The sequence below is a fragment of the Anopheles bellator genome, chromosome 1, assembly GCF_943735745.2.
Source record: "Anopheles bellator chromosome 1, idAnoBellAS_SP24_06.2, whole genome shotgun sequence".
Taxonomy (NCBI): domain Eukaryota; kingdom Metazoa; phylum Arthropoda; class Insecta; order Diptera; family Culicidae; genus Anopheles; species Anopheles bellator.
The window spans coordinates 10941601-10966021 of NC_071285.1; the positions used below are offsets into that span (position 1 = coordinate 10941601).

General features: G+C 52.0%; 2 protein-coding genes across 3 annotated transcripts in view; one reads left to right on the forward strand and one right to left on the reverse strand.

Annotated features, from left to right (window-relative positions):
* The window catches only part of LOC131206107 (uncharacterized), a 41955-nt gene extending 22488 nt beyond the window's left edge, over positions 1-19467 (forward strand). The window contains exons 2-6 of the mRNA XM_058198512.1: positions 11220-11467; positions 11552-11690; positions 14303-14514; positions 14592-15732; positions 15800-19467. Of these exons, the coding sequence (XP_058054495.1) occupies positions 11220-11467; positions 11552-11690; positions 14303-14514; positions 14592-15732; positions 15800-18228 (4169 nt within the window). The 3' untranslated portion in view covers positions 18229-19467. The remainder of the gene's footprint in view (positions 1-11219; positions 11468-11551; positions 11691-14302; positions 14515-14591; positions 15733-15799) is intronic.
* Positions 19468-20104: 637 nt separating this feature from the next.
* Positions 20105-24359, reverse strand: LOC131205341 (protein aubergine-like). 2 transcript variants are annotated; one of them, XM_058197406.1, is made up of 4 exons: positions 24266-24359; positions 21886-23480; positions 21045-21803; positions 20105-20959 (listed from the first exon to the last, which is right to left on the reverse strand). In XM_058197406.1, the coding sequence occupies exons 2-4, from the start codon at positions 23457-23459 to the stop codon at positions 20695-20697; spliced, it is 2598 nt and encodes an 865-aa protein (XP_058053389.1). In that variant the 5' UTR covers positions 23460-23480; positions 24266-24359; the 3' UTR covers positions 20105-20694. The 2 variants fall into 2 exon arrangements, with proteins under 2 accessions (XP_058053389.1, XP_058053390.1); XM_058197407.1 differs by having other exon boundaries at positions 21886-23475; positions 24266-24348.
* Between the last annotated feature and the right edge of the window lie 62 nt (positions 24360-24421).

Below are 24421 nucleotides of genomic sequence, written 5' to 3' on the forward strand. Positions count from 1 at the left end.
GCCCGATCCCGACGGGAACCGAAGCCAATAGCAATCTCGTCCGATCGTTCGGTAAGTGATCGAGTGACAGGTAAATATCGTTCACAGTTCTAAGATCACTATGCGCCGTTCCCTCCGCTTGCCTGGGACGAACTGGGTCATGCGCCTGTCACGCGTCAGCTCTCAGCTGGCCCGCACATGATGACCATGACCACGACCTACAAAAATGGGCCCGTGGATGGTGATGGCAATTAACGGGCAGCAAGGTTACCGGTCCGGAACCAACATGCGCGTGAGGTTAGGCTGCGTCGGCGATGGTCTGGCGTTCAGGGTTTTGATTTGTAGCACCCTCCTGGCACCGTCGGACAGGACGTAAATAACCGCCAATACCGGGAGGGGGGCACCATCGGGGACACTAAACACCGCTAGTCTTATCCGGGGCACGGGGCACTCCAGAATACTTAACCGCCTGGACGAGCGCGATTGCTCCGGATTTTAACGGTCTGGAACCATTTTATTTGCTCGCGATTGTGGGTATGTTTGCACAGCACACACCAACCTCCCGTTGGCCGCCAATCTTTTCCCTGCTGGGTCCGTAAAGATCGAGGCTCGGAAGCTACGCGTTTTGAAGATCCGCCAAGTGCCCAATTAACCGGCCCGGGGAAAGAGCTGCCATAAAGTTTGCCATAAGGAAGGGCAAACGTCGACGAAGCTCGGATGGGAAAACGGATTGCGCCGCCACGTGCGCCTCCCCGACCAATCGATTGCTCTTTGCTCCCGATTGCTAGAGCGCACTTGTGACCGATCATTACCGGCCCCGGGCGGTGCGGCAAATTTTATGATTAATGCTACGGGAACCGGCGCTCAGCGTGATTCGCAGCCCGGGCGGGAGGGCGGTATGATGGAAAGCTGCTGGTGGTGGTGGTGGAAAGGAAAATTGAATTACTAAACATTACCGTTTTGACATTAAGCGGACGGTCGGGAAAACCGGGCGGCCACGGTGCCTGGGGTTGGCGCACAACTTTCTAGGCGCAATCACCGGGCGATGATGATCGATGCAAATGTAGCAAACGGTTTGCCACCGTGCCCGAACCGGACGGGCGGTCGGGTGGTCGGTTGAACTGAGCTTTCACGCCACAGACACACGCAGGCTCCGGCCCCTCGGGTCGAGAGCGTAAACATTGTTGGCAAATTGGAGACAAACTATCACACCGGGAACACTGCGCACCGCACGGCACGATGGTTCAATCACTCGCCGGTCACCTTCACTGGCCGGCGGTCCGGTTTCGAGAGTGTGGACGGAAATTGGATGCTGATGGAAATACTTTCGGACGCAAATCGGTTGCGATTTTCGCTATCGCAGGTCACTGGGATTGAGGTTTTCGACTTCAAACTCGATCTATCGAAGGAGGCGAGGACGTTACTCGGTAGCCTTGTTGAAAGGGCTCAATCAAGGGCTACATGATTATTTTCAAAACAGAATTTTGAAAAAACACAAGAAATATAAAATTTTTAATGAAATATTTTTTATCATAAAGTTTGTACTTTGCCATTATGCGTGAAACACAACATTGTTCAGATGGCTGCCTAAAAAACTATGGCAAAAGTCGATTTTTCAATGGCGTTTTTCTACATTTCTGTCCACAACTAGGCGAATGACAGCATCTCTCGGAGTTTACGGTAGTGGTCCTCTCTTCATCGTTTTCGATAAAATAGGGTTCTGTTAGGGCAATTTTGAATTTTTAAAATTTTGCTGGTTAAATTTGCGTCAAGAACCCAGGTTTTACTCATTTTATCACGTTTTTCTGTTGTTGAACAATTCATTTTCAAACAAAACGGCAGACATTCTACTAATAGTTTGACACTTTCGGTGAATAGTTTCAGTGTCAGCCTTGTGATTTCTAAACTACGAAATGGATGGAATGGAACTTTGTATTATATTGATAAACTGATCGATTCAAATTAGAGTCCTTGGCGTTTGGCAACTAAATTATTCTACGGGCTGATTTCAATCGCGACGCGTTGTCGACGCAATTTTTAATCCAATCATCTGTGGCGGCCACACGACGGTTGGTGAAACGGAAATTCGAGCGGTTCGAGCAGCTGCTCGAAAGCTGCCACTGCTGGATGCAGGCATACGGCGCAGCGTGCATGTGGGAACACCGTGGCCTTTCAGGGTGATCGCAGGTCACAGACTTTCCACCACGGCCCACCGGCGGGTTACCAGAAGTTTTCCAAAAGAGGTCACCGATTGCACTGAAACGAAAAAAACGAATCATTTTAGCAGCTCGTAAAGCTTCACAATTGTGCCGTTTACGTTTTTATTACATTAAACCCCGACTGCACTTATCCCGCAAATCCCGCGCCACGGTTGCACAACGCAACAGCAGCCATCGCATCGCCCGATAACCCGGACCCCGGAGCGGCGGCCTAAAAGGCGGACCCACATAATCGATAAGTTAAGTACCATCGTAAGAGTCACCGCCACATAAAGTGGTTCGCGACCGGCTACAACGGATTTGCCGTTGCATAAAAAGCAATGCGCCACACCTGAGCGCCATCTGTTTTGTCGTTTTTTTCTTCTCACACACCCCGGCAGCACCTTTCGCACGGAGCAAGAGCACTTTTTCCAGGAGTCACCGTTTCGTGAGTTCACTTTTCGCCCCCTTCATTCTTCGGCGGTGATGAGGGTCAACAAACTCTAATCGTGCTCCCGTTCACCTCCCACGTGACTGAACCCGGTTGGGCGGGTAGTTGGGGGGGTGTGCGAACTGCCGTCGGTTGAAAGTGAACGTCGCGGTGACCGGCTTATCCGGCACGCCGACTACCGACCCCGGGGCGGGCGGGTTTTGACCTGGCAGGCTGTTGAAGCGGCCTGAACCGCAAATGGCATGGCCGCCGGTTGGCGGTTTACGAGCTTGGGAGCCACCGGGAGTTCCGAGTCCCGTAATTTACTGATTGGGCCCCGTTGGGCCACACACAATGGGGATGACCTTGGGTTGAAGATGATCCTCCTCCATTTCGTGGGGACCGCCGTTTTGTTGCTCCCTTTTTTTTTGGTTTCTTTCAACAAAGTAATGCACTTTCAGGTCCCGGCCCCCCCGGGGACCGGACGGGAAAAGAATGGCCCCTCGTGGCGGCTGGCCAATTAAAAACCATTCGCGACGGCGAGCATAAACATTCCACAAGTGAGAGTTTTGGTGGAGTTTCGCGAGTTTCGATTTTCAATCCGCTGCGAAGTTCGTGGCCGCGTGGCGCACTGGGGGAGAGGGCTCAACCTTCTTGCTGTGCCCGGTCGGAATGAAACGAAAATCAAGATGTCGGGAAATGTTTTATGCATGCCACGAGCACGGGGCTCGCGAGCCCGCAAACATTACACGGGTTAGTGCACTTTCTTTGTCACACAAGGCACATGGCGACACGTACACGATCGCGCGCGCGCGCCCCGAAAGGGACACCACACCCAACCGTTGGGGGTTGGGTAGGCGCCAACGAGCATTAACCCATGCCGAAAGGTGTGTCTTCTGCCGCCGAGGGTTGGCGCGTTTTGTTTTACCCCCTTTCGCGTCTACCGAACGGACGAAAGACTCAAAGTGACGAACCTCGCCCTGCATGCCTGCTGCCTGCCAGAGAGGTCTTAGAAGTGAAACTCACGGACCGCGCGTCGCCCACCGTCCTTCCTCTCGCGCGTTCTATTTTCGACGTTTGCATTTAAAAATAAAATCCTCATTTAAATACGGGCCGGCGTGCTGGCGCTGGTGGAATGTGCTGGCGCTCGCACGTCCGGGCGATCGATCAAAATCTGCGCTGCGAAGGACTGGCCTCTGCCATGGCGTGAATGCCGCTGCCGGCCGAGAAAGAGAAACTTCTCTTAACGCGCCGCGATGTGACGAATTCCTACAAATTAGCCCCGCGAGCGATATGCTGGCCCGGCTAGCTCCGGTCGAAAACGCGATCTGGAGTGTCGAGCGTGAGAACCTTTTTTTCTGCCCCCCCTATAAACTATTCCCCGCCGACGATCGAAGGACATTCGCGGTTTGACATCGTAAAATTGAACTCTAGTCCACGCGCGTGCGTGACCCTGACGACGGCAGGAGCGTATCGAGCGCAGGTTTGTCAGCAGCACAACCCGGCACACCACCAATTAGCGGCTTCGACCCGAGGAAGCGAGCGAGGAATGGTAAATTAAGAGAAAGACATACACCGGGCCGGCAGAACTACAAAGAGCATGCCGCGCGATCGGTGGACGATCAGCAGGAGAGCGTACCGTCAAGGAGTAGCGTACCGGTCCACTTGGCTTCTTGGCCGCAGAATATGGATTTGCTTTTAAAGTCCGTGAATATAGCCCACCTATGCGTCGTGCGCGGGCTCTCTCTCTCTCTCTAGCTAGCTGTCACCATGTTTTAATGTAATTTTCCATTTATTCAACGCAGCAGAAAAGCGCTCATAGATCACGGCCGTATTTCATCACGATTAATTGGAGAAACTGTTTGGTAGCAATTAAGTTTGCGATCAGGCCAGCTTGAGCCGTGCCTGCTCAAGGGTTCACATTTCAATAACTTACTTTCAATTAGCAGAGATAGGAAGATAGGAAGAAAGTTTTAACGGAGCTTTTCCACTGGACAAAGTGATGATTAATCTCGCCCATTCGTCGTCGTTACGCGACCGCTTCGGGAAAGTGTGTTCGATTTTACGTTGCCCAATTGTGGCCGGCCAAACGTAGCTCCTGTTATTGATCGTCAACGTTAGGCGTCGAAGAGAATAATAGACGAACCCCGCGTCCTGTCAGCTTAGTGCCCAAACAAGTGGCCCGTGGGCTTAAAAGATCAGCTGTTGAAGCGATCGCCAAGTGACGTGCTCAAACCGAACCTAGCCGACTCGTTGACGGTGGATAGGATGGCTGCGCCAGGTTCTATTTTATGCTCCTGCCACTCTCGGAGGGGTGCACCGGTTCAGAAGGGTTCACACGGGGCCCAACAGTGCTCGATAAATAAATAGAATGTGAGACCGAAAATTCAAACAGACAGCAGCACCCCGAAAGCTCCCGTTGCCAAAGCAAACAAGGTACATGGCGCATGAAACCGGATCGCGCCGAAACGCTCCGTGTCCGTGCTGGCTCCGTGTCGGTAACTACCTGCTTTCGATCACTTTGCGGTGGTCGCATGCGGTGCGGCACCTCGGGGGCGCTGCGCCACAAAACTAGGTTATGTGTTTTGTAGCGTAAATGTTTATGACTTTCCAGCATGCTCGGGACAGGCGCACTACTTTGGCCCCTTGGCTGATGACGAAGCCAGCTGCCAGAGTGGGGAGTGTTCTGAGCCCCCAGCGTGGCATCTGAATGTGGATCGATCGAGATCGACTTCAGACTTGGGAATGCGTCGATGGGATCGAAACAAGCAACTGGCTAAATGCTCTTTCCAAACACTCTCAGGCTGTCCTCTGAGACTATAGTCGATGCATGCGATGTGTTTAGCACTTAATTTAATAAGCTTTTATTGGGCCAGCCTGCTGCCCCGCGATCAGGTGAAAACCTGATTTTAAATTATCCCTCTCTTAATTGATCGAGGACCAACCGAGACCAACAGAGAGAGAGATAGAGAGAAAAGACCCGCGTGGCGCGCGCAAAAATCAATCCACTACACAACCCGCGGTAAGCGTGACCGGTATCGATTCTTAAAACGCCAACATAATTGGCACTCCTGCTGCTACGAATGCAATCAACTAATTTCAGGTTTCGGAACTTGCACAGGCGCTGGGGCGCCTTCTCTCCCGGTCGGACCCTCCGAAGGGGCCACCACTAAGTGGAACTGTGACTTAATCACTGTTTTGAAACATTTCCCTAAAATTATACTCCGAAATGCGCGGGCACGCGTGTAACGATCGGCAACCACGATATGCTTATGAGGCTATGAGGGGCACTGTCACGATCCGGGCCGCTTTCCTGCACGCGACCCCACGCGGGGCCCTCTAATCAACTGCGGACACGTGTGTGTATGTGTTACGGTCAGCCCAACGTTCGATTTTGACCCCATCCTGGGTTAGCTTCCGGTGCGCCGCTTCCAGATTCCGATCGGTGAAACTCCCTGCGCCCGGCGCACCCGGGGAACCGCTTTTCAAATCTCTGTCACGCTCAGCGGTGGCCCCCGCCAAGAAAGCGCACATCCAGCGCGGTGAGGCAATTTATCGCCAGGAAAATTCGGAAGAAGAAGGCAACTGCAAACCATTACGTTACGCGCCATGCCTTATCCGGCCACGTGAGGCCCGGTCTGCGCGCAGATTTTGGGCCTCGCGGCTGGCGGCTGGCGGCTGGCGGCTGGCGGCTGGCGGCTGGCGGCTGACGGCGATTAGCAAACGAGACGCAGGCCACGCGACTGTATGGTATTAACGTCCTATTATTTCCAGTAACGCTCGGTACCGCTGATCCCGATACGCGAGAGAGCCGCTAATGAGCGAAGCACCATGCCGCCCTCACACGATCGGTCAGACTGCAGGACTCGGGTTGCACGCCGCCACCGCCGCAGCCGTTCTGTGAACCGTTTTTCCATCGCGTTTTTGTATGCGTCTACCACAGTGTCTACCACTGGCACTGCCGTTTTGTTTAGTCTTCTTTATTTCGGGGCCAGCGAAAGTGACAGTCAATTGGAGATAAACTTTCGAAACAAAAAATAAAACAACGAGAGCGAAAGCCAAACGGCGTTCCGGCAAGTGCAATGTGGTGCATCCGCTAAACGGAAACGGATCGACACATACGGGCGGGTTTTCAGTTTTCGGAAAAGCGGAATCTCTAGTATTCGTTTTCTCCAATCAGTTCCTGATTTGATGAATGGCATTTGGAAGTAAACTCAAAAGTAAACGTTGTCCATTTGCGGTCATATTAAGCTTTTTTTTTGGGTCGTTTAGAACCTTGAAGTTCCCTCCCTGAATGTTGCCTGATTATAGGCAGCAATATGGAAAGCTCAACGCCGCTCGATGGCCAAAAGCATAGACTTTAAACTTCAAACCGTAATCTCTTGAAATGGCAACATAAACCGGACCGGAAAGAAACCGAATTCCCGAAAATCTCCCGTCCCCAGAAACTGCGCCACTAAAGCGCCACGTAACGCCCCAGACAGCGATTTAGGAGATTAATCGTGATTTTTAGGTTTCACTTTCACGCCGCGCGCGACCCACGATTACTCCACCACAGCCATTTCGGCCTGGCGAAATTGGCGAACCTTTCGGCTGTGCCACGCGAATTAAAAAGTTTCGCCCCCCGGCTACGGTCGGATTGGTCGGTTGGTGACGGAAATTTGACACCACGTCACCGCGTTCCGGGGACCCTAAATTCCTAAGTCCCCTAAAAAAACAGGTTCCCGACGATATTTCGAAAAAACCACCTTCCACGAGAAGATTGATCGCCGCGACCGGTGACGCGACCTGTTCCGTAGACCCACGGAACAGGTGGAAGCGCTGGCCACCGGGGGCGGGGGGTTGATGTTTACATTATCGGGTACCGTTCCCCGACACGCATAAACGATTGTCATATTTCATGTTTTTCCGCCCTCTTTTGACCCTCTACACGATTGACTTCTGGATCGGGTGCCTTCTACCCCCGTGAGGACCCGGCGTCCTCGAGTGCGAGGCCCTTCTCGGGACGGAGACTGTTTTGTTTTCCCCGTTCCTTACCGTCGCTCACTGCGATAATGATCGTCAGCAACGCGATCGTCGAGCCTTCCAGCCCAAAAGGCAGCATAAATTGAGTCGGAACATCATATTTCGACCTCTCTGACGGTCGTCGCTTCTCGGGGAGGATTTATTCGTCGATTCGAAGAACACTCGCCCCCAACCGACCGAATAAGGGCTTCATTTTCTTCGAAGACGAGCGCGTTGCAGTGGCGAAGCAATTCAAAAGATTTCATCGACCGGTGGCGGAAGCGACGAACCCGCCGTGGACAGGATTCGGCGGTGTGTGGGTACAGCAATCAGAATCCCGTTGATTGACTCACTTCTCAGCCGTGTGCGGCAGAAGAGTGGCGTATCGAAAGGAACAATCAACCCGGGGAGGGCGAACAGGACTGAGTAAGGACTCGGCCCAAAAAGTGAAGAGAAGAAGAAAAATCAATTTCTTTTGATTCCACCACGGGGCACCGTTCACCGTGCGTGGTTCGTTCCGGAGATCCTGCCGAGCGCTGCATCCGCCGTGCCGCTGTGTGGGTTTACAAAGTGTGTGCCAACGCGTCTACGCACCGCACCCCGATCCATTCCTGGCCCCCGGGGCTGGTCGCATAATTTTCCCCACGGACATTGTTATTTGGCCTCCCCGTCCGTCCGTCCGTCTTGGGTCCTGGTTGTTTATTGTGCCATTGTCAGGCTCAAATTGTACCCAGCGACCGACTGGGTGTGATCCCTGGAGAGTGGATCGCTTGGTGCCTGTATTATTATGATCATTTTTTCCCGTACACGCTCCCCTTCCGAACGAATGTACTGCCCGGGAGGATCATGTGTTGTAGAAGATCGTGCACGCGGAAAAGGCTACGAGGATTTCGAAATCTGCCTGCCAGCGGGAGAAATAATTACCGCCCGGAGAATCGGGGAAATAAATCCATCCCCAGACGGTTCCCAAACCAAAACCAAAAAGTTTCAATCTTTTGATCACTTAACATGTTCTGCGATTGTTTTTCTTTTATTAATGTTTGATAAATAAAACATCGTAAGTCATCTTGCTAGCGGAAGTATCTTATAATTATGGCCCTCAAAACAACGGTCCTCCTCGTGACGACCTGCCAAGCAACCTGTCCAGATGACTACCTGTCCAGCAATAAATCCCGACCTTTTAGGGGGCAAGGACCTTAAAGCGTTGCAAAAAAAAAAGGAAGAGGAGCACCAGAAAAGGAAGTTAAGATACATCTTTTCGCCCATCGCTCCCCCGTGGATTGCGGACGGAGCACATACCGAAGAAAATGGGTCAGCCCATCGACGAAGCCACTGACACTGGCAGCACATCCTGTGGGCGCCCGAAGTATGGGAACAATGGTGGTCAAACAACGGTTTGCAAAACGGAACCGGTCGGAACCGAGCTGCCAAGCGCATCCAGCAGCAGCGGCAGCCAGCGGCTTCCTTCGGCAAGGAAAAAGGGCCTGGCCGTCCATATCGCAACCGATCGATCAATGAGAGGGACCGGTTTTGCTTCTCGCCCTCCCCGACATGGACGAGGGCAATCAGCTGCACGTACCTCTTGCATGCTCGACGAGCGAACGCATTTATTTCATTGTTATTACATGCTGCCCACCATCATTATTAGTATTGCTGTGCTCTGCCACGGGGATGCCGAGGCCCTTTTCGTGGGGCCTCTGCCGTGTTTCCTCTAATTGATTTTCGGTTTTTTGGTGTCCAAAACCCCAAAACAGTCTCGGAGACAGAGCAATGGTTGCAACGGGTGAAACAAAAACCTCCCCGAGCGGGGATGATTTCTCAATCTTAAGAAGAAAGTCACGTCAAGTGGTGTGCGCTGTTCGGCCGCCGGCCAATTACCGGTCCGGTCCCCGCAAGGCGTGATTTCAGCTCCTGAGCACTTCGCATGCATTGGCAGCATTTTCGGACGCCCCTTTTTTTCCGAGCGTTTTAAAGTCGTTTCCCACAGCAAGGACACCCGCTAGGATCGCAGCGGGGCGATCGCCGGGGCCGTGGCAGCGTAAAGTATGCGGAAACGTTGGAATGCACTCTGCGCCGTACTTGGGCCCAGGGGCCTTGCCTTTTGGGCCCTGCACCTGTGTGAAGGTTTCGGGTCAACTGTTATACGTCTTCCGACAGCGATCAATCAATCATCGGGGTTTGGGGGCATTTTCTTGATACCAACGAATTCGTGTAGTGACGGGTCGTGATGAGTTTATAAATAAAACATTACTCAAAGTGATCTTACTTCGCGTTACTGTGTCTCAACAAACAAATGATGCTACTAAACCCCACCGCTAGTCGTATGGAAACCGAACGTTGGTCTAAGCTCTGCTGCTCCTCGTTATAAAGATCTTCAAAGTTGCGGCACCAAACCTTCATTTGGCGCGGCCGCTACGAAATGAAATCGTTGCAAAGGTTGTTGTCGGTTGCCGAGTGCAACACTATCGCGATCTTGTTTCGCTTCCGAAATATTCTTTCATCAATCATGTCCTCCGGCGCAGAGCGCAGCCACAGCGCAGGGCAGCGCGATCCTTGTTCGGTCACATCAATGCCAGCGCGAAGCGAATGCTCGCCGGCGACATGGCCAAAGGAACGCTCCTTCTGCAAGCTGCCGTGCCAGAGAGACGTTTGCTCAACAGCAACAGCGACGTGTGCCCTCGTGTGGGTCTGCGTGCTTCCAATACTTAGTGGCCAACCTTAGCCGCCGTACGCAAAACGATCGCCCGCCGCACACGATGGAAAGTGAAAGAGAGCGACGGATGGCGCAACGCGCCCGACGGTCGACGGCCAATCGGGGGGACTTATGTTGGGTGGCGCGGCGAAAACATGGAATACATACGTATACGTGTGATTGATAAAGTGAAAGGCTTACAACCGAAATCAGCACAATCGACAATGTGGGTCCGGGACGGGTCGGGCCTGGCTCTGCTGGGTCGTGTCAACCCGAAGCTCGAGCATCATAAACTGCCGGCCGCGAGAACTGTAGTAATATGTTGTGGTTGTTATCTTCGCACAGCAATCCGCAGCCGGCGAAACGGCCGACTTTCTAGTCCGGGCGAGCGCACGCTTCTCGTTTGCCAGCGGACACACGGGCCGCGAGTTTGGATCCTAATCCTTCCTCTGCAACGAGGTGGACGAAGTTATTTTGAACGAACACACATAAAACGGAATTATGGGCTGCCAGCCCGGGGGTTCCAACCCAGTACCATATTCCAGGCATTTGCCCTTGAAAAAACCTTCAACGGTGAATTCCATTCGTTCGGCTACAGCTTCCTCGGGCTCGGGATTTTCCTCTCCAAGGGGACATTCGCGCATCGGATTAGCCCTCTCGAGGGGGACCCTTAGGCAACTAGGCAACGCAGCAGCCGAAACCGAAAACGAAACTCGAAACTCGGTTTCAACATTTCCGCTAATGGGTGCTAATTAGATTGAGCTTTTTCGAGGTTCGGTGCTGGCCGTGTGATGTTGTCTGGCACCGCACCGACTTCAAACGACTTATCATCCCCCTGATGTTACTCCGTTTTCTGCGTTTTATGCTTATCTCTTAACCAACCGCCTCTCTCCCTCTCTCTCTGTTTACCCTTTAGATCCCCAGCTGATGCCGGAAGACCCGGAGGCGACGGCGAAAGGTGACTACGCGTTCGACAATCCGGCGTTCAAGACGGATGGAGCTCCGGGGGCCACGAGCGGCAATGGTGTCGGTGGTGGTGGTGGTGGTGGTGGTGGTGGTGGCGTCCCGGCCAGCAAGACCGGTTCCCCGCTCGATCCGAGCTGGACCGCGAAGCAGAGTACGATCGAGAAGCAGCGCAAAACCGTCGACGATAGCTACGTGAACGTAAGGCGGCGTGTGGGAGAGCTGGGCTCGCTCCGACAAAACACGAAACCTAACCGGGCCGTGCCCTTTCGCGCATCTCCACAGGTGACCGCACCGCGGCTGGTATCGCTGCGCGGCTCCGACTTTACCGGGCTGGGCGTCGAGGTGTACGGCGGACTGAAGGAAGGAATCTTCGTGAAGAAAGTAATGCCCCAGGGTCCGGCCGCCGGTCTCGTAAACACAGGTAAACAACACCTTTTCGGTGACGCTCGGACGTCCGCGGCGGCGCGGTGCGATTATAAGCCGATCATCATCGGCGATCATGCTCATCGGGCCGCAATTAAACATGTTTGCTGATGATGTCCGATGACTTCTCACGCGACGATTTAATTACATAACAGCCTGGTCTGGCTGGCTGGCTCGATGACACAGAGACACGTATGTTGCAGGAACCGAGTAAAGAACCGACGCTTTGCCATCTAGACTCTCGGTAGGACGTCCCCCGGCGGCGGGCTTTCACTTCTGACATTAGCCATGCCCGAGCACTCGATGACCCGGGCGGGCGATCAATCTTTCTTGAGCTAAGCTATCCGTAATTGAAGTCCTGGGACCTTTCGCTGTACTTGGATTGGAATCAATTTTCCAAAACTCGCTATGTTCACTTTTAAATCACGGAATGGGGTTAAGTATGGGGTTGAAAATTCAGCAAAAGTCAGGAGAGATCATAGACCCTGCTGCTCGTGTTTCTTATCTATGGATGTCCTGTAATCGGAATGTGGACCCCGGTTACAAAATAGTGACGAGCCCGCTTTAGAGCCTACACCATCCCAGTGCCCACGATCTGATAGTCACCGGGGTCCTAAAGATAGCACCACAACCAGGTGACATAAAACAAACACGTGCCGCGGCTCACGTTCTAGTGTTTTGTTTTGTTTTGTTGTTTTCGACAACGCACGCAACCGTGAATCGCCCACACCGGGTGTCAGCCCGTGCGCCCAGGCCGTGGCCGGAGTGTGTGTTTGGCATAGTTGAGTTGTCCAATATTTACCCGTCCCGGTTTCGGTTCGCACCTCGCACCTGCGACCCTCGCGCTTGACGTCACGCTGGGCTGAACGTTCTACGCAAAAACGGTGTGGCAGTAATCTATCCTCCAGAACGATCCTCCGATGGTTGAACCGCCGCCACCGTAACCGTGGTTATGAAAGGTGATCCTGTGGCCATTACGTAATGGTTAAGATGGTCGCTGGACCTGCACGTGATTTTCGTGTCCGACTTTGAGACTTTAGAGAACCAATCCTTAGCTGCTTCAAATCAATATTCGATCAAATACTTGTTAGCATTGCCACAGCCGTTGGGGCAATTGGTGAAGCAGGAACCGGTTCCTGGCCACGTTTTATACCCCTTTTAGAGGGCTGGCTTATCAATTTAGATCACTATGTTCAGGGCTCCCGTCAAGCGGTCGTTATCATCGCCGTGATCAGGTCACTTTAATGCTAACATGAAATTCGTTTCAATTACAGATCCATTCGCCGGCATGGTTTCATTTCACTAGCTCCAAGCTCTCACTGTGACCTAGTCACTGCCGGCCAAAGTTCCAAATTTGCCTGCGTGCCTAAGTGGCACTTCCACAACACCACCAACGAACCGGTTAACCGTAGCATAATTGCCTAATCTCTCGACTGGTACCGGGTGGATAAGCTGCACCTTGCTGCACACTGCTGTTGTCGTTCAATCTTCCGAATGGACCTCCTTTCGAGACCGGCCCCCACATTGCAACGTTGTAGGCCCTGCTGTGGTACGAATTCCACGCTCCTTCCCGATTGGCAAGACCGCGTATGTCTGCTGGCCAAGATCTTGAGAATTTCGATCTTGCTGGTGGTGAAATGATGGTTGTATATCGTGAAGGTTATACCGTAAGTCAGCCTCCGATATTAGGTGGTTGATTATGCTTCCCCCGGGGACAGCATTTGCCGTTTGCTACGGAATAATAATCGAGTGACCCAAAAGTACGCGAGAAGCCAAGCCTAAGAAGTCGATTCGTTCGTGTGCGCTCCTGTTAGGGTTACTTTAAAATAATATTTCTAAATGATGCTCAATCTTTCTGTAACACTTTAACGATTTAGCAGCAGAAGTTAACGCTCTAAAAGTTAGCCATGGTTGTTACACTAAGAGGCATCCCGAACCAAAATCTGTCAGCTTCTGCAAGGTTGGTTTTTTTAAATTTTTGAGTTGCACTTCCATTTACTACATCGAGTCAAGTGAGGGGCACGCGGTCATTAACTTTTACCGCGAGTAGGCAGTAAAATACCCACGGCTGGCCACAACACGGAGTAGAATAAACACACTGTTTGCCCAATTTCCGTCCACCGACCCAGTGCCCCCAGTTATAGAGACGTCGTGGAAGGCGCTTACCGAAAGCGTTCTGGTGTGACTGGTGCGCGCCACTTTGCAAGTATTTAATCATGTCTAGCTTTACGTAAGCTCGGACTGGACCGTAATAGCCGCGCTCGTGCTGTTCGCAGCCCAGAGGCCGACCCACCTTCGACGATTAGATGTCCGCGTCCGCCAATTGCGTGCGCCGGCGGGACTACATTGTCGGGGCGATAGGATTGCACGACGTTGGCCAACGATGCCCACAGTGCGAAGAGCGTGCGCTTGGCGCAATCTGCTGGCCGTGATCGTGATGCGTAGGGAGGTACCTATTGGAAGGCACCCTGATGAGGGGGCGATGATGGCGGCATTGCTGATGGGGATAAGATGGGTCAATCAAAAGGGGTATTCCATGGACAGTGAAGCAAGCGATCTGCACGTAGCATTACTTACGGTCCTTTTTTGCGCGCCTACTTTCTCCTGCAGGTGACAGAATAACCAGCATCACGATAGACTTCCGACACATCGTACAGGAGGACGCTATGACCATCCTGAGCTACGCCTCGCCATACAACGTTCAGCTCGAGCTGGTCGGTGGCACCAGGCCAGTGTTGCCTCAGACGCAGAGCCCGAAACCGGGACATCAGAGTCTCACGCACCCGCTGTACCGCTCCAGCAGCCAATCGGACCTCAACACGGTAGGTAGCCCGCCGGGACCTCCAAAATATCGGCCCACGAATCACTCATTCGGTGGGCGGTCTCTCTCTCTCTGCAGATTGAGCGCAACTCACGGAAAAAGCTGTTCCCAAGTGAAGACTCACCGCTGAAGATGGACAACAATCGAGCCGGAAGCCCTACGCAGGCCGCGCCCGGAAGCAAGGGACCGTTGCCGACGGTCCACAAGGAGCACGAGCGGGAACCGAAGAAACACTCGTTCAAGCAGCAAATGCGCGAGATGATCGAAGAGAAGTTCCAAACCAAGCACGCCGACGTCGAACGGAAGGCGTCCTCGCCGACGATGGCTGACGACGTGGGTGCGTCTGCACCGGTCAAGAAGGGCCACAAGTTCGGCATCCGGGTGTTTCCGCCGTCGGTGAACGATAAGCTGTTCGGCAAGAGTCCGACGAAGGTGCAGGCCGACAACGAGAACAACACCAACCTCGAGCGGAAGGAGTCGGACGAACAGCAGCAGCAGCACCAGGAGAGCACCCGTCGCTCTCCGTCGCCACCGGAAGTTAAGAAGCGCACGAAGGAGCCGAAAATGGCGACGGTTCCGGATGTGGTCGGTGTAGCTGCCACACCGGCCACCTACCAGTTGGAAGCGATCGGCGAATTCCAGCGACAGAACAGCCTCACCTCAAGCGGGATCCGCCGGGATGCGTCCGGAATTCCGCAGGAGGTGCCGAGCTTCATGATGCAGGCAGCGAACGCAGCACGAGACAATCGCAAATCGGGCAACGCTGGTCCATTTACGATGGCCAGCAGCAGCGCGGAGGCAGACGCAAAGCGTAAAGGGAAGGCACCGCGTCCGCCGCATAACGAGGCGCACGATCTGGACGAGAGCACCGTGACGATGGACACCAACCTGAGCAGTACGGACGAGGCGGATGGTGGCAGTGCCCATAGTCGGATGCTGCCGAACGGAAGTTTCAGTTCGACGATCGATTCCGCAGGTGGCTCCGCGATTGGGCGCATGAACTTTTCCGACAACTTTGCCGAAGAGGTCCTGAACTGTACGCTCGACAGCATCAGCCACATCGAGCAGTTCAATGGCGGTGCGCCAGCGAACCGCGGACCGAGCAACAGCTCCACGCCGAAAAGTGACCGCAAAAAGACGTCCTCACTGACGGAAAGCGAGCTCATGATGAGGACCAACAGTCTGGAGGAACTGCACAACGGCCAGCACCACGATAATGGTGAGTGGGGTCTACGGGGGGTGGGGGCGATCTGGACCTATATTCAGTTTGAACTTTTCCCACACAGAATCCGACGTGGAGCAGGAGCAGCGGAAGATAGTGGCCCGTGGCAACAAGATCGAGCTGAACGCGAGTGACATCATCGTGCACCAGAGTTCCCCAAGTCCGACGCCACTGGCGGCTAGCGACGAGACCAGCGAGGAGGAACCGCAAGACGACAGTAACCGACGTACGGCCAGTTTGGGTGACCTCTCGAAGCTGGAACCACAGAAATCGGCTACCGGCAGTGCCAGCAACACCCTCGAGCGGGCTCAAAGTTTGGAGATCACGGGCGACTCGGCCACGACCACGGTGACGATTGGGAATGGTGCGGACAATCCGATGTCCGAGGAAGCGAACGCATTGGTCGATGCGAAAGAGATGGTCACCACCGACGGCCTTAGCTCGCTGCAGCGCAATCGTTTGAAGGGTGCCTCCGCTTGGGGCAATCTCGAGGATGCGATTAACTACGGCGAGCTGCTGGTATCCAACGGAAACGATGCCGATCGCGGAGACGTGGTTGTGGTGAAGGAGAACGGTTACACCGCTGGTGTGCGGCAGCCACTGGTCGGTGGCACTCAAGCGATTATCGTGGCCGAAGCAAAAAAGATCGACGTGTCCAGTGGTGGCACTACGACGCTAATCGTGCAAAGGGCCGCCGAAGACCAAGCAAGACCAAGCGAGGAGCACGTTTCGCTGACCACCATCGGGTCCGGCTACGGCCGGGATCTGGAATCGCCCGAGTCGGATCGAGAAGAACAGCAGCCAGCATCGGTAACGAACCACCTGGTTAAGATCACTGGCGCACAGTACGACACCAACATTCCGGACGACGTTAAGGTGTCCCGCTATCCGTTCGGTAGTCTCGAGCGCCCAAAGTCGGACGTGCTGAAGAAGCTGCTCGGTCAGAAGGAAGAGCTCGAGAATACCCCGTCTGTGTTCATCTCGGCCGATGGTAGCGCCGGGGAGCACACCGTGAGCAAGATCCGTATCGAGGGTGGCCACCGCCCGGTAGATGCCGGAGAACCGATCAGCTTGACACTGATCAACGCTCCGGAATCCGCGATGTCCGATCAAACCGAGAGCAGCCAACCGTCGCCGGTGTTTACGAGCAACACGAACGGTGTTAGTAGCATCAACATCTCGTCGCTGGAATACGACGATCAACAGCAGCGATCGTCGACCGCCATTAATGGCTTCACGGCGATGAACGGGATGATACCGAAGTTCTCGCTGAGCGACAACATTGTCACCATCTCCGGTTCCGGTGGTTCCGGTTCGCAGCCATCCTCGATCATCATGATCGACGACGAGAAGCTCGACTTTAGTCTGCAGACCCTGGACGATTTCGACGATCCGCTGGTCGACGATGGTGGAGTACCGCCGTTCGGTGCACCGATGCCACCACCGGACTTCTCCAACGCCCATACGCCCAATGCCTCCACCGCCACCGCCGCCGCCGCCGCCGTCGCCGTTGAACCAGTAATGCTAGTTGTGGAGGCGAGCGAACGGAGGCCAGCAGGAGAGCCGCCGTTACCGCCGCAGCGCAGTTCCATCACGATGAATCGGCGAGGCAGTGGAGGAGCCCCGCTGACCAACGGCTCCGCAGGAGGCGGATTCGTCACGGAGATCACGCTCAAGCCGGTGGCCGGCCTAGCGGCGGAGCCAGCAGCTTCTCAGCCCACCGCGGCGGAACGATGCACTCCACCACACCAGAATGGGCTGATAGTTGGCAGACAGGAATCGGATAGCCCCGCACAGCAGCACGCTGCCCCACCCGGGAAGCCACCAATAGTGACGAAGAAACCGCCCAAACCGGACAATAAACCGACCACACCACCGTCCCGGATACCGGTCGAGCGGCGCATGTCCAACGAGCACAGCTTCATACCGCGCAACGCGGAAATTAAATTCACCACCGCGACGTACGAGTCGCCCTCGTCGGTGCCGCGGACACCACCGACGCGCCCACTCGGCGTCGACCAGATTCGGTCAAACTTTGAGCGCTCCAACTCGAAGACGGAAATTCCGGTCCTGATCCGACGTACCTCCATCCCGTCGATCAGTCTGTCTCACGGTGGCGGCAGCCACGGGCAGGCAGGCGGCTCGATGAGCAACCTCAGCTCGATCGCTGGCCAGCAGCAGCCAGGCAACACCAGCACCAAAGCGAGCCCATCCCGGATTCCGGTGTTCAACTCGGCGGCCGGCACCAAGTTTGGTTACCAAGACGCGAACGGGGGACGGTCACCCCCACCGGCCTCGGCAAGCCCAACCACGAACGGGGGTGCGTCTCCGCAACATCAGCAGAACTACCACGCATCACCACCAGTCACAACCAACGGTCACCACAACCACCATCATCACAACAACAACCATCATCTGGTCAGCAACAACAAAGTGTCCGTCAGCATTACCTCGATCAAGAACCAGGCCAAACATCCGAGCGGTAAATTTTAGCTCCAGCTGGAGCAGGGATCGGAACCGGCCGGACTTATCTCGGGAGCGCAGAACGTGCGTGGTCCGCGCTCTCGAAGGCATTACCCTTTAGTATAATTACGAGGTTGGCGATTAGCAACCCGTTTGGCCGTTTGGTTATGTAGTTTTCTTTTTTGTTCGATAAAATGGTAGCCGCTGGCTGCTGGATGGTGGGCAGAATTGCACGTGAGCAGGAACCCATCCTGGCCGCGCACACGACACGTTACTTTCTGTCCACACCGGGGAATTTATGTTTGTTTTTTTTGGCCATATTATCTCTTAGATCGTAGGGTCGTGCGTCTGTCCTTAAGTGCTTCTGAGTGGCTGCAGTTCGTTGCAGTGTAACGCGTCACGCCTTAGCAGCGCAGTGACGGTGCGAGTGTATTTGCTAGTTTTTAACCATAATTTAGCTCGATCCTCCCCGCCCAAAGCAAGAATATCATTCCGGCAACGGGACAGGAGCGTGGTAAGCGTAGCTTGTTCTACATTCAACTTTATTCCGATTCCGGCCTCGAATACATCTATGGATGTTGTTCGGGGACAGGCTCTGTTCATCCAAAAAATGATCGTCACACGTAACCTTATTCGGACATACGCAACGCATGTTATCCAAATCTATGTATATATAACTCTAGTAGCTGACCGGAATGTTCCGTGAGGCATCACCAAGTATGTACCGCAAACTCCTTAACGGCACCATAATACCGACCGTTTACTCTTCTTGGGCTTCTACATGTCCAAACGGAGGGGTTATAATTTTCGCGGAAACATTCGATCGGTCACTCACCAACGGCCTACAGCAGCTCGAACTATTGTTTTGTGGTCTGCACAAACACCGGAAGCACTACGCGGACAATTGAGTGTAGTAAGTAAAAGATTGTATCATAATCATAAGCGGGAAAAACAGAACCTGCTCACGGATGGTGATCGTCGTGGCAAAAAATAAAATCGTAACATCAACCGTCGATCGACCGGCGACAAATCGTCATTTCGCCCATCTAAGCACATATTGCTTCATGAAACGAACATACGATCACCGCGACCAAACCGCGGGATTATTCTCCAACCTACCAAGTGGTAATAACATACAGAAAAATATAATTACCCTTTTCCGTCGCTTTTCGTTTATCTATTTTTATCCGAGTTTAGGTGCCTAAGTTTATTCACAACATGTTTGCGAATGTTTGAAAATGTTAAATAAATACTTATCGATTGGTAACACACACAAAAGAACCGTTTTTCTATATCGCCGGCAAGGGATTTCCAAAAGGACAAGGCAAAGTTTAGCCCTAACAACAAGACCTCATGGTCGACACAATGCGAAGCAAGACGCCAGTTGTGCACAAAGTACCACCGTAACCAACCAAACGAATATCATATCACCACCCGATGGGCACAGTACTGTAAGAGAAAATGCGAAATGTTTCCATGAACCGAAGCAGGATACGGGCAAACATCTGGGAAGATTGTGAGAAGATACTCTTGAATCAGTATCTTCGTACCCTCTTTCTGGGCATGGAAAGATCCAGTGTCGGTCGTAAATTATCCATTTGCTTTCATAGTTTCCCAATTTCTTCTGTTTCTCTCTGCCTAAAACATTTCTTCCACCTACGAAAAAAAGGTCGAATACCAAACAAGGATAATCTTATCTTTACAGCCCCTTGAAAGTTGGGTTTCTTTCTGGTTTTACCACCACCGAAAATAGCTATTTTCGTTTTGTTACCTCTTTCTTTGTCGATGCGTGTTTTCTCATCATTTCGTCGAAAAAAACTAACGGAACCACCATTTGGGAATATTATAGTAGCTTCAATACGATTTCTAATCTGGCCCACAGTGAATTGCTGTTCCGGGATGATTTCGAAGACCGTATAAACCCAAAACGAAAACGGAATACGAGAGCATTCGTATGTGAAAAAGAAGAATGAATTAGAAGTCGCAAACAGGTTTGGTTTGATATAAAAAAAATACTTCATGTTTATTCTCAGTTCTGCTCGAGGGCAGGGGTTTTAGGTACCCTCGGTAACAAACCCAAATTCAATTTTCGATCATAGCTGCGAATGCTATTAGCAAAGCTTATATATAGTGGCGAATCAAATTGTGCGAAAAATAATGCAAATATATATATAAATTTCAAAATCTTAACATTTGAGATTATTATGGTGCTGCTGGTACATATGCGGTAACGTATCATAATATAACGGATATGAGGAAAAATATAATGAAGCGAATCGTAGGTTTTGAAAGTAGAATTGTGAAATGGACATTTTTAAAAATAGTCGTGAAATATTGTCATATTTCTGGAAAATATTATGTCAGTACTCTTTGAGTACGCGCGATCGTACCTTAAAGTTACGCAAAAACGAATTCAAATGTAAGAATGGCACCTGCGGCTTTGCTTTCTCGTTTTCGCCTCCACGCACCCAATGCGACCTACAGCCGTGAACTACCTTACAGATAGTACAGTCGCTTTTCCATCGCTTCGTGTGGCTGCTGTTTGATGTACTGCGATACCAAAAATGCCAGCTTATGGGCATACTGGCAGACTGCTGGCACTCGAACTGCTCCAGACCAATTGTAGTACAGTAGCGTCTGCTTGTTGGAGTACACCTGCAGCTGATCACTCGTCAAGCCACTCTCGTTGAAAATGATATTGTATGAAGTGGGCGCCACAGTGCCCTGGCGTACAGACTGCGACACGAGGAAGAAGTCCGACCTACAGCGGATAATGGTAAATCAATCGATACATGTTCGATTCGGTTACATGTAAAATTTGATTGTTTTTTAAGAGCGAAACTTACCGTTCCGGAAGAGTAATGACGTCATCAACAACAGTTCCAGGTTTTGGATTGCTTTTCCCAATGAAAAGCCGAGTGTTGATTCGCTTGCTGACGACAAGCACTGCCATCTGAGGCTTAATATCCTCCTTGCTGGCTTTGTAAGCCTCAGTGAGCCGCGCCTTTATCGTTTGGACCTCGTGCTCTACCACGTGTGTTAGCTGTCCATCGCCAACGCCGTCGCGGTAAATAATTACCCTTCGGGGGAACGCATCTGGCCCGAATTGACTCTGGTAGCTGCGCAGAGCTTTCGTGATGTTGGTCGAAATGAAGTTCGACAACTCTTCGCCCCGGCTGTGGTGTTCCACGCTAGAGAAGTAAGCTGGTTCCTTTTGGGTTCCGGCATACATGGTAGCCACCAGAGCCCCGTAAGACTTGGATTTATCCTTCGTATCGTTGCACACGTCGAATCCAACAATCATGACACTGGTGAGCGGATTCTTCACCAACCATGGTATTCCTCCAATCTTGCACGTCATCTGGATCGCGACTTTAGTTCCCACGGACATCAGGCTACCAGGATTGCCATTCTTTGGGGTAATGGTGCGCGATTTGATGACCTGTGTTGGGATAGCATGATCGACGCAGCATCTCTTCTTGATCACCGTATAGCGATCGGCACTATCGGTGGACACTACACACATTATAAGCTGCGGATCTTGATTTACAACTTGGCTCAGAGCTTGCTGATACATGTTAATATGGTCTCTTGGAATGATTGTACTAAAAATAAAACGAGAAACAACAGATACATCATATTTGTTGTACTACACACAATCGACCCATTATAAAAACGCATACTCACAATTGCGGCGGTGCGATCTGGAACCCTAATTTAACCGACACCTTTGTCAATATGCCAATAAAATCATTGATCGTGCGTTCACTACGTTGCTCACATATCACATGCCAGCGTTGCAGAGGCACCGCCTTGAACATTCGGTTTTCTCGGAACGCATGCGTCCAATCTGCCTCCGGACCAGAGGGCACGCTCCTTTCTCCACCAAAAAATACTTGTTCTTGACCCAGTACGCGGGCCGGTAACTCTACGAGACGCCTATCCAGTTCGGTTTTCCAATACGTGAACACTTCACGGCTAGCCGGCGAAGTATTCAGCCGGTTATTGAACCTTTCCAATCTTTCTATGCGTTTGTCCGCACCAATCCGTGTGTGATCGGCGATGGTGCGCATCAAACGCATGTCTTTCCTCATGTCGTCCGTTATGCCTGTAGTTTGACATAGCTCCGGCACCAGATAGATCGGTGTCAAAATGCCAGCGCGCTTCTGGCGCATTGTCGGCGTCGACACCAGCATGGGTTGTTTAGGGTCACGAATCCTTCTGTTGTACGTATCTTGGAAATATTGCAAAAATGTTATGGCCGTACCGTCTTTTTTGGTGAACGTTGATGATGGTGTAGTATTCCAATCGACATCACTAATTTTGTACGTTTTCTGGTTGTAGACGCACATGACAACGGAGCCGATCACTTCTTTTGCGAACTCCGTGTTATTTCCTTTGGCAGCCATGCGCGCGTAGACTGTGTCGGTACGAACCACACGATGGGTTACATCGACGCACAGCAGCACATCTTTCTCGTGCTGCCTTATCGAGGTTATGTACCCCGGATACAATTCTAAATTGAATTCCGGGATGGAGATTTTCGCCACCGGATCGAAGTAATGCCGGTTCAACTCGAGCAGCTTCAGGCTTGCCAATGCCTGGCGATGCAATAAGTTAAGTACCATCATGGCCGCTTCCGAAGTCATATCCACCGTGCCAACAAACCGAATCCTCAGCTTATACAAATTACCCGTGCGATCGTCTTTGACTTGCAGCTCCACCTCGTCCTTTTTTAAGCAATTGTAAAGGAACAATATTGTGCCTTCGTATATGTATGGACCAAATGCTTGTGCCTGCGTCTTCAGCAACGCGTGCATGAGCCCCGTATCCTCCACAGGAGGCTCAAAGTCGATGCGATACTGAAAAATCGCACTTTTCTCCTGCCGCACCAACCGGAAGTAGTTGGCTTGCAACTTAATAGCTTGTCCTGAAACTCCCTGTTTCTTAGCTCCCTGGCGCGTTACTACTACCTCTGGTATGTAGCGCTTGCTCCTGATGGCCCCACGGCCACCTTGTGCTGCGCCCTCGCCACGCGGAACTGCCACCGTCGTTATCGACGAACTGACTCTTGCGCCGTTTCCAGCTCCACTGCCGTCACTTCCGCCTGCCGGAACGGACGATGCTACTGCTCCTGCTGAAGAACTACCAGATACGGCGCCATCACCACCACCGGACTGTTTCCAATTAGGTTGAGCACCAGCAGCGTTTTTTTTATCGCCACGGCCTCGACCGCGTCCCTGCTGTTTCGTTGGTTCCATTGCGTCCCAGAAATGGCTGATCTAATATAAAATTGTTAAATAATGCACAATTGGCCGATCAGAAGACTTCCGAACAGGAAACACTAATTCAACGCTTTTAAAAATAAATCGAATACTTTTCATAACTCGTAAAACAAAGCAACAGCCGATCGTGCATCTGTGTGATATGTGATCGCTTTCTGCCATGCGACTTCGAGCGCAGCGAACATAATACCACACAATGTATGCGCAGTAGAAATGCAGAATGCGAAGTAAGCTAAATTGGATCGCTTCAAGCATCGCTTAGTTTTCACTCGATTGCAGCAAAGCAGCACACGGCCGAAGAATTTAAAACAAGCGCATGGACTGATACTAACGACGATGGCAAATGTTGCTTTATTTAGGGACAAATATATCACAATAGACAAAATGATAAAATTTCCTCAATTATTTTCCAGCGCAATGGTAGAAATATGCATATTACAACAATATCAACCAGCAATAAATTGCCCGGCTTATGCGGGGCTTGGGGCTCAAACGCGGTTAACTACACAAAATGGACGACATTTTCTTGAAACATGATCGAACGTGTTTGACACATCCGCCGTGCTTGGCATTTTGGGAAACATGTTAAACCAGCGACTTTCGAAACGAGTCTCGCGTAGCAAGCACTGAAAACCGAGCTAACCTAATCTACATGCGCATATTATCCGGGAAACTGACTACGGCCACGACGACCAAATTTTACCTCTGTCATAACTACAATATCGCTACAGTAGGACTAAAGGCGTGGGGGAAAGGCGATTGCGCGCTAAAAGTTGGCTTACCTTTGCTGAGTTCTGCTGTAAATTGGGGTCTGCTGTCGGCTTGCCCAAGCACGATTCAAGATTAACACTGCGAAATGCGTCTTCCTCCACCAAGCACTCGAGAACGAATGAAACAAAATGTTTGGCTCTGCGAAGCAATATTCTATGTGAAGCAAC

What these genes read in the sequence shown, in the direction of transcription:
- LOC131205341 (XM_058197406.1), bottom strand. Translation starts at nt 23,459, where the DNA reads ATGGAACCAACGAAACAGCAGGGACGCGGTCGAGGCCGTGGCGATAAA. An exon ending in CAGATCGCACCGCCGCAATT is followed by an intron (nt 21,804 to 21,885) that starts GTGAGTATGCGT and finishes TTTTATTTTTAG; the next exon opens with TACAATCATTCCAAGAGACC. An exon ending in GTCATTACTCTTCCGGAACG is followed by an intron (nt 20,960 to 21,044) that starts GTAAGTTTCGCT and finishes TATCCGCTGTAG; the next exon opens with GTCGGACTTCTTCCTCGTGT.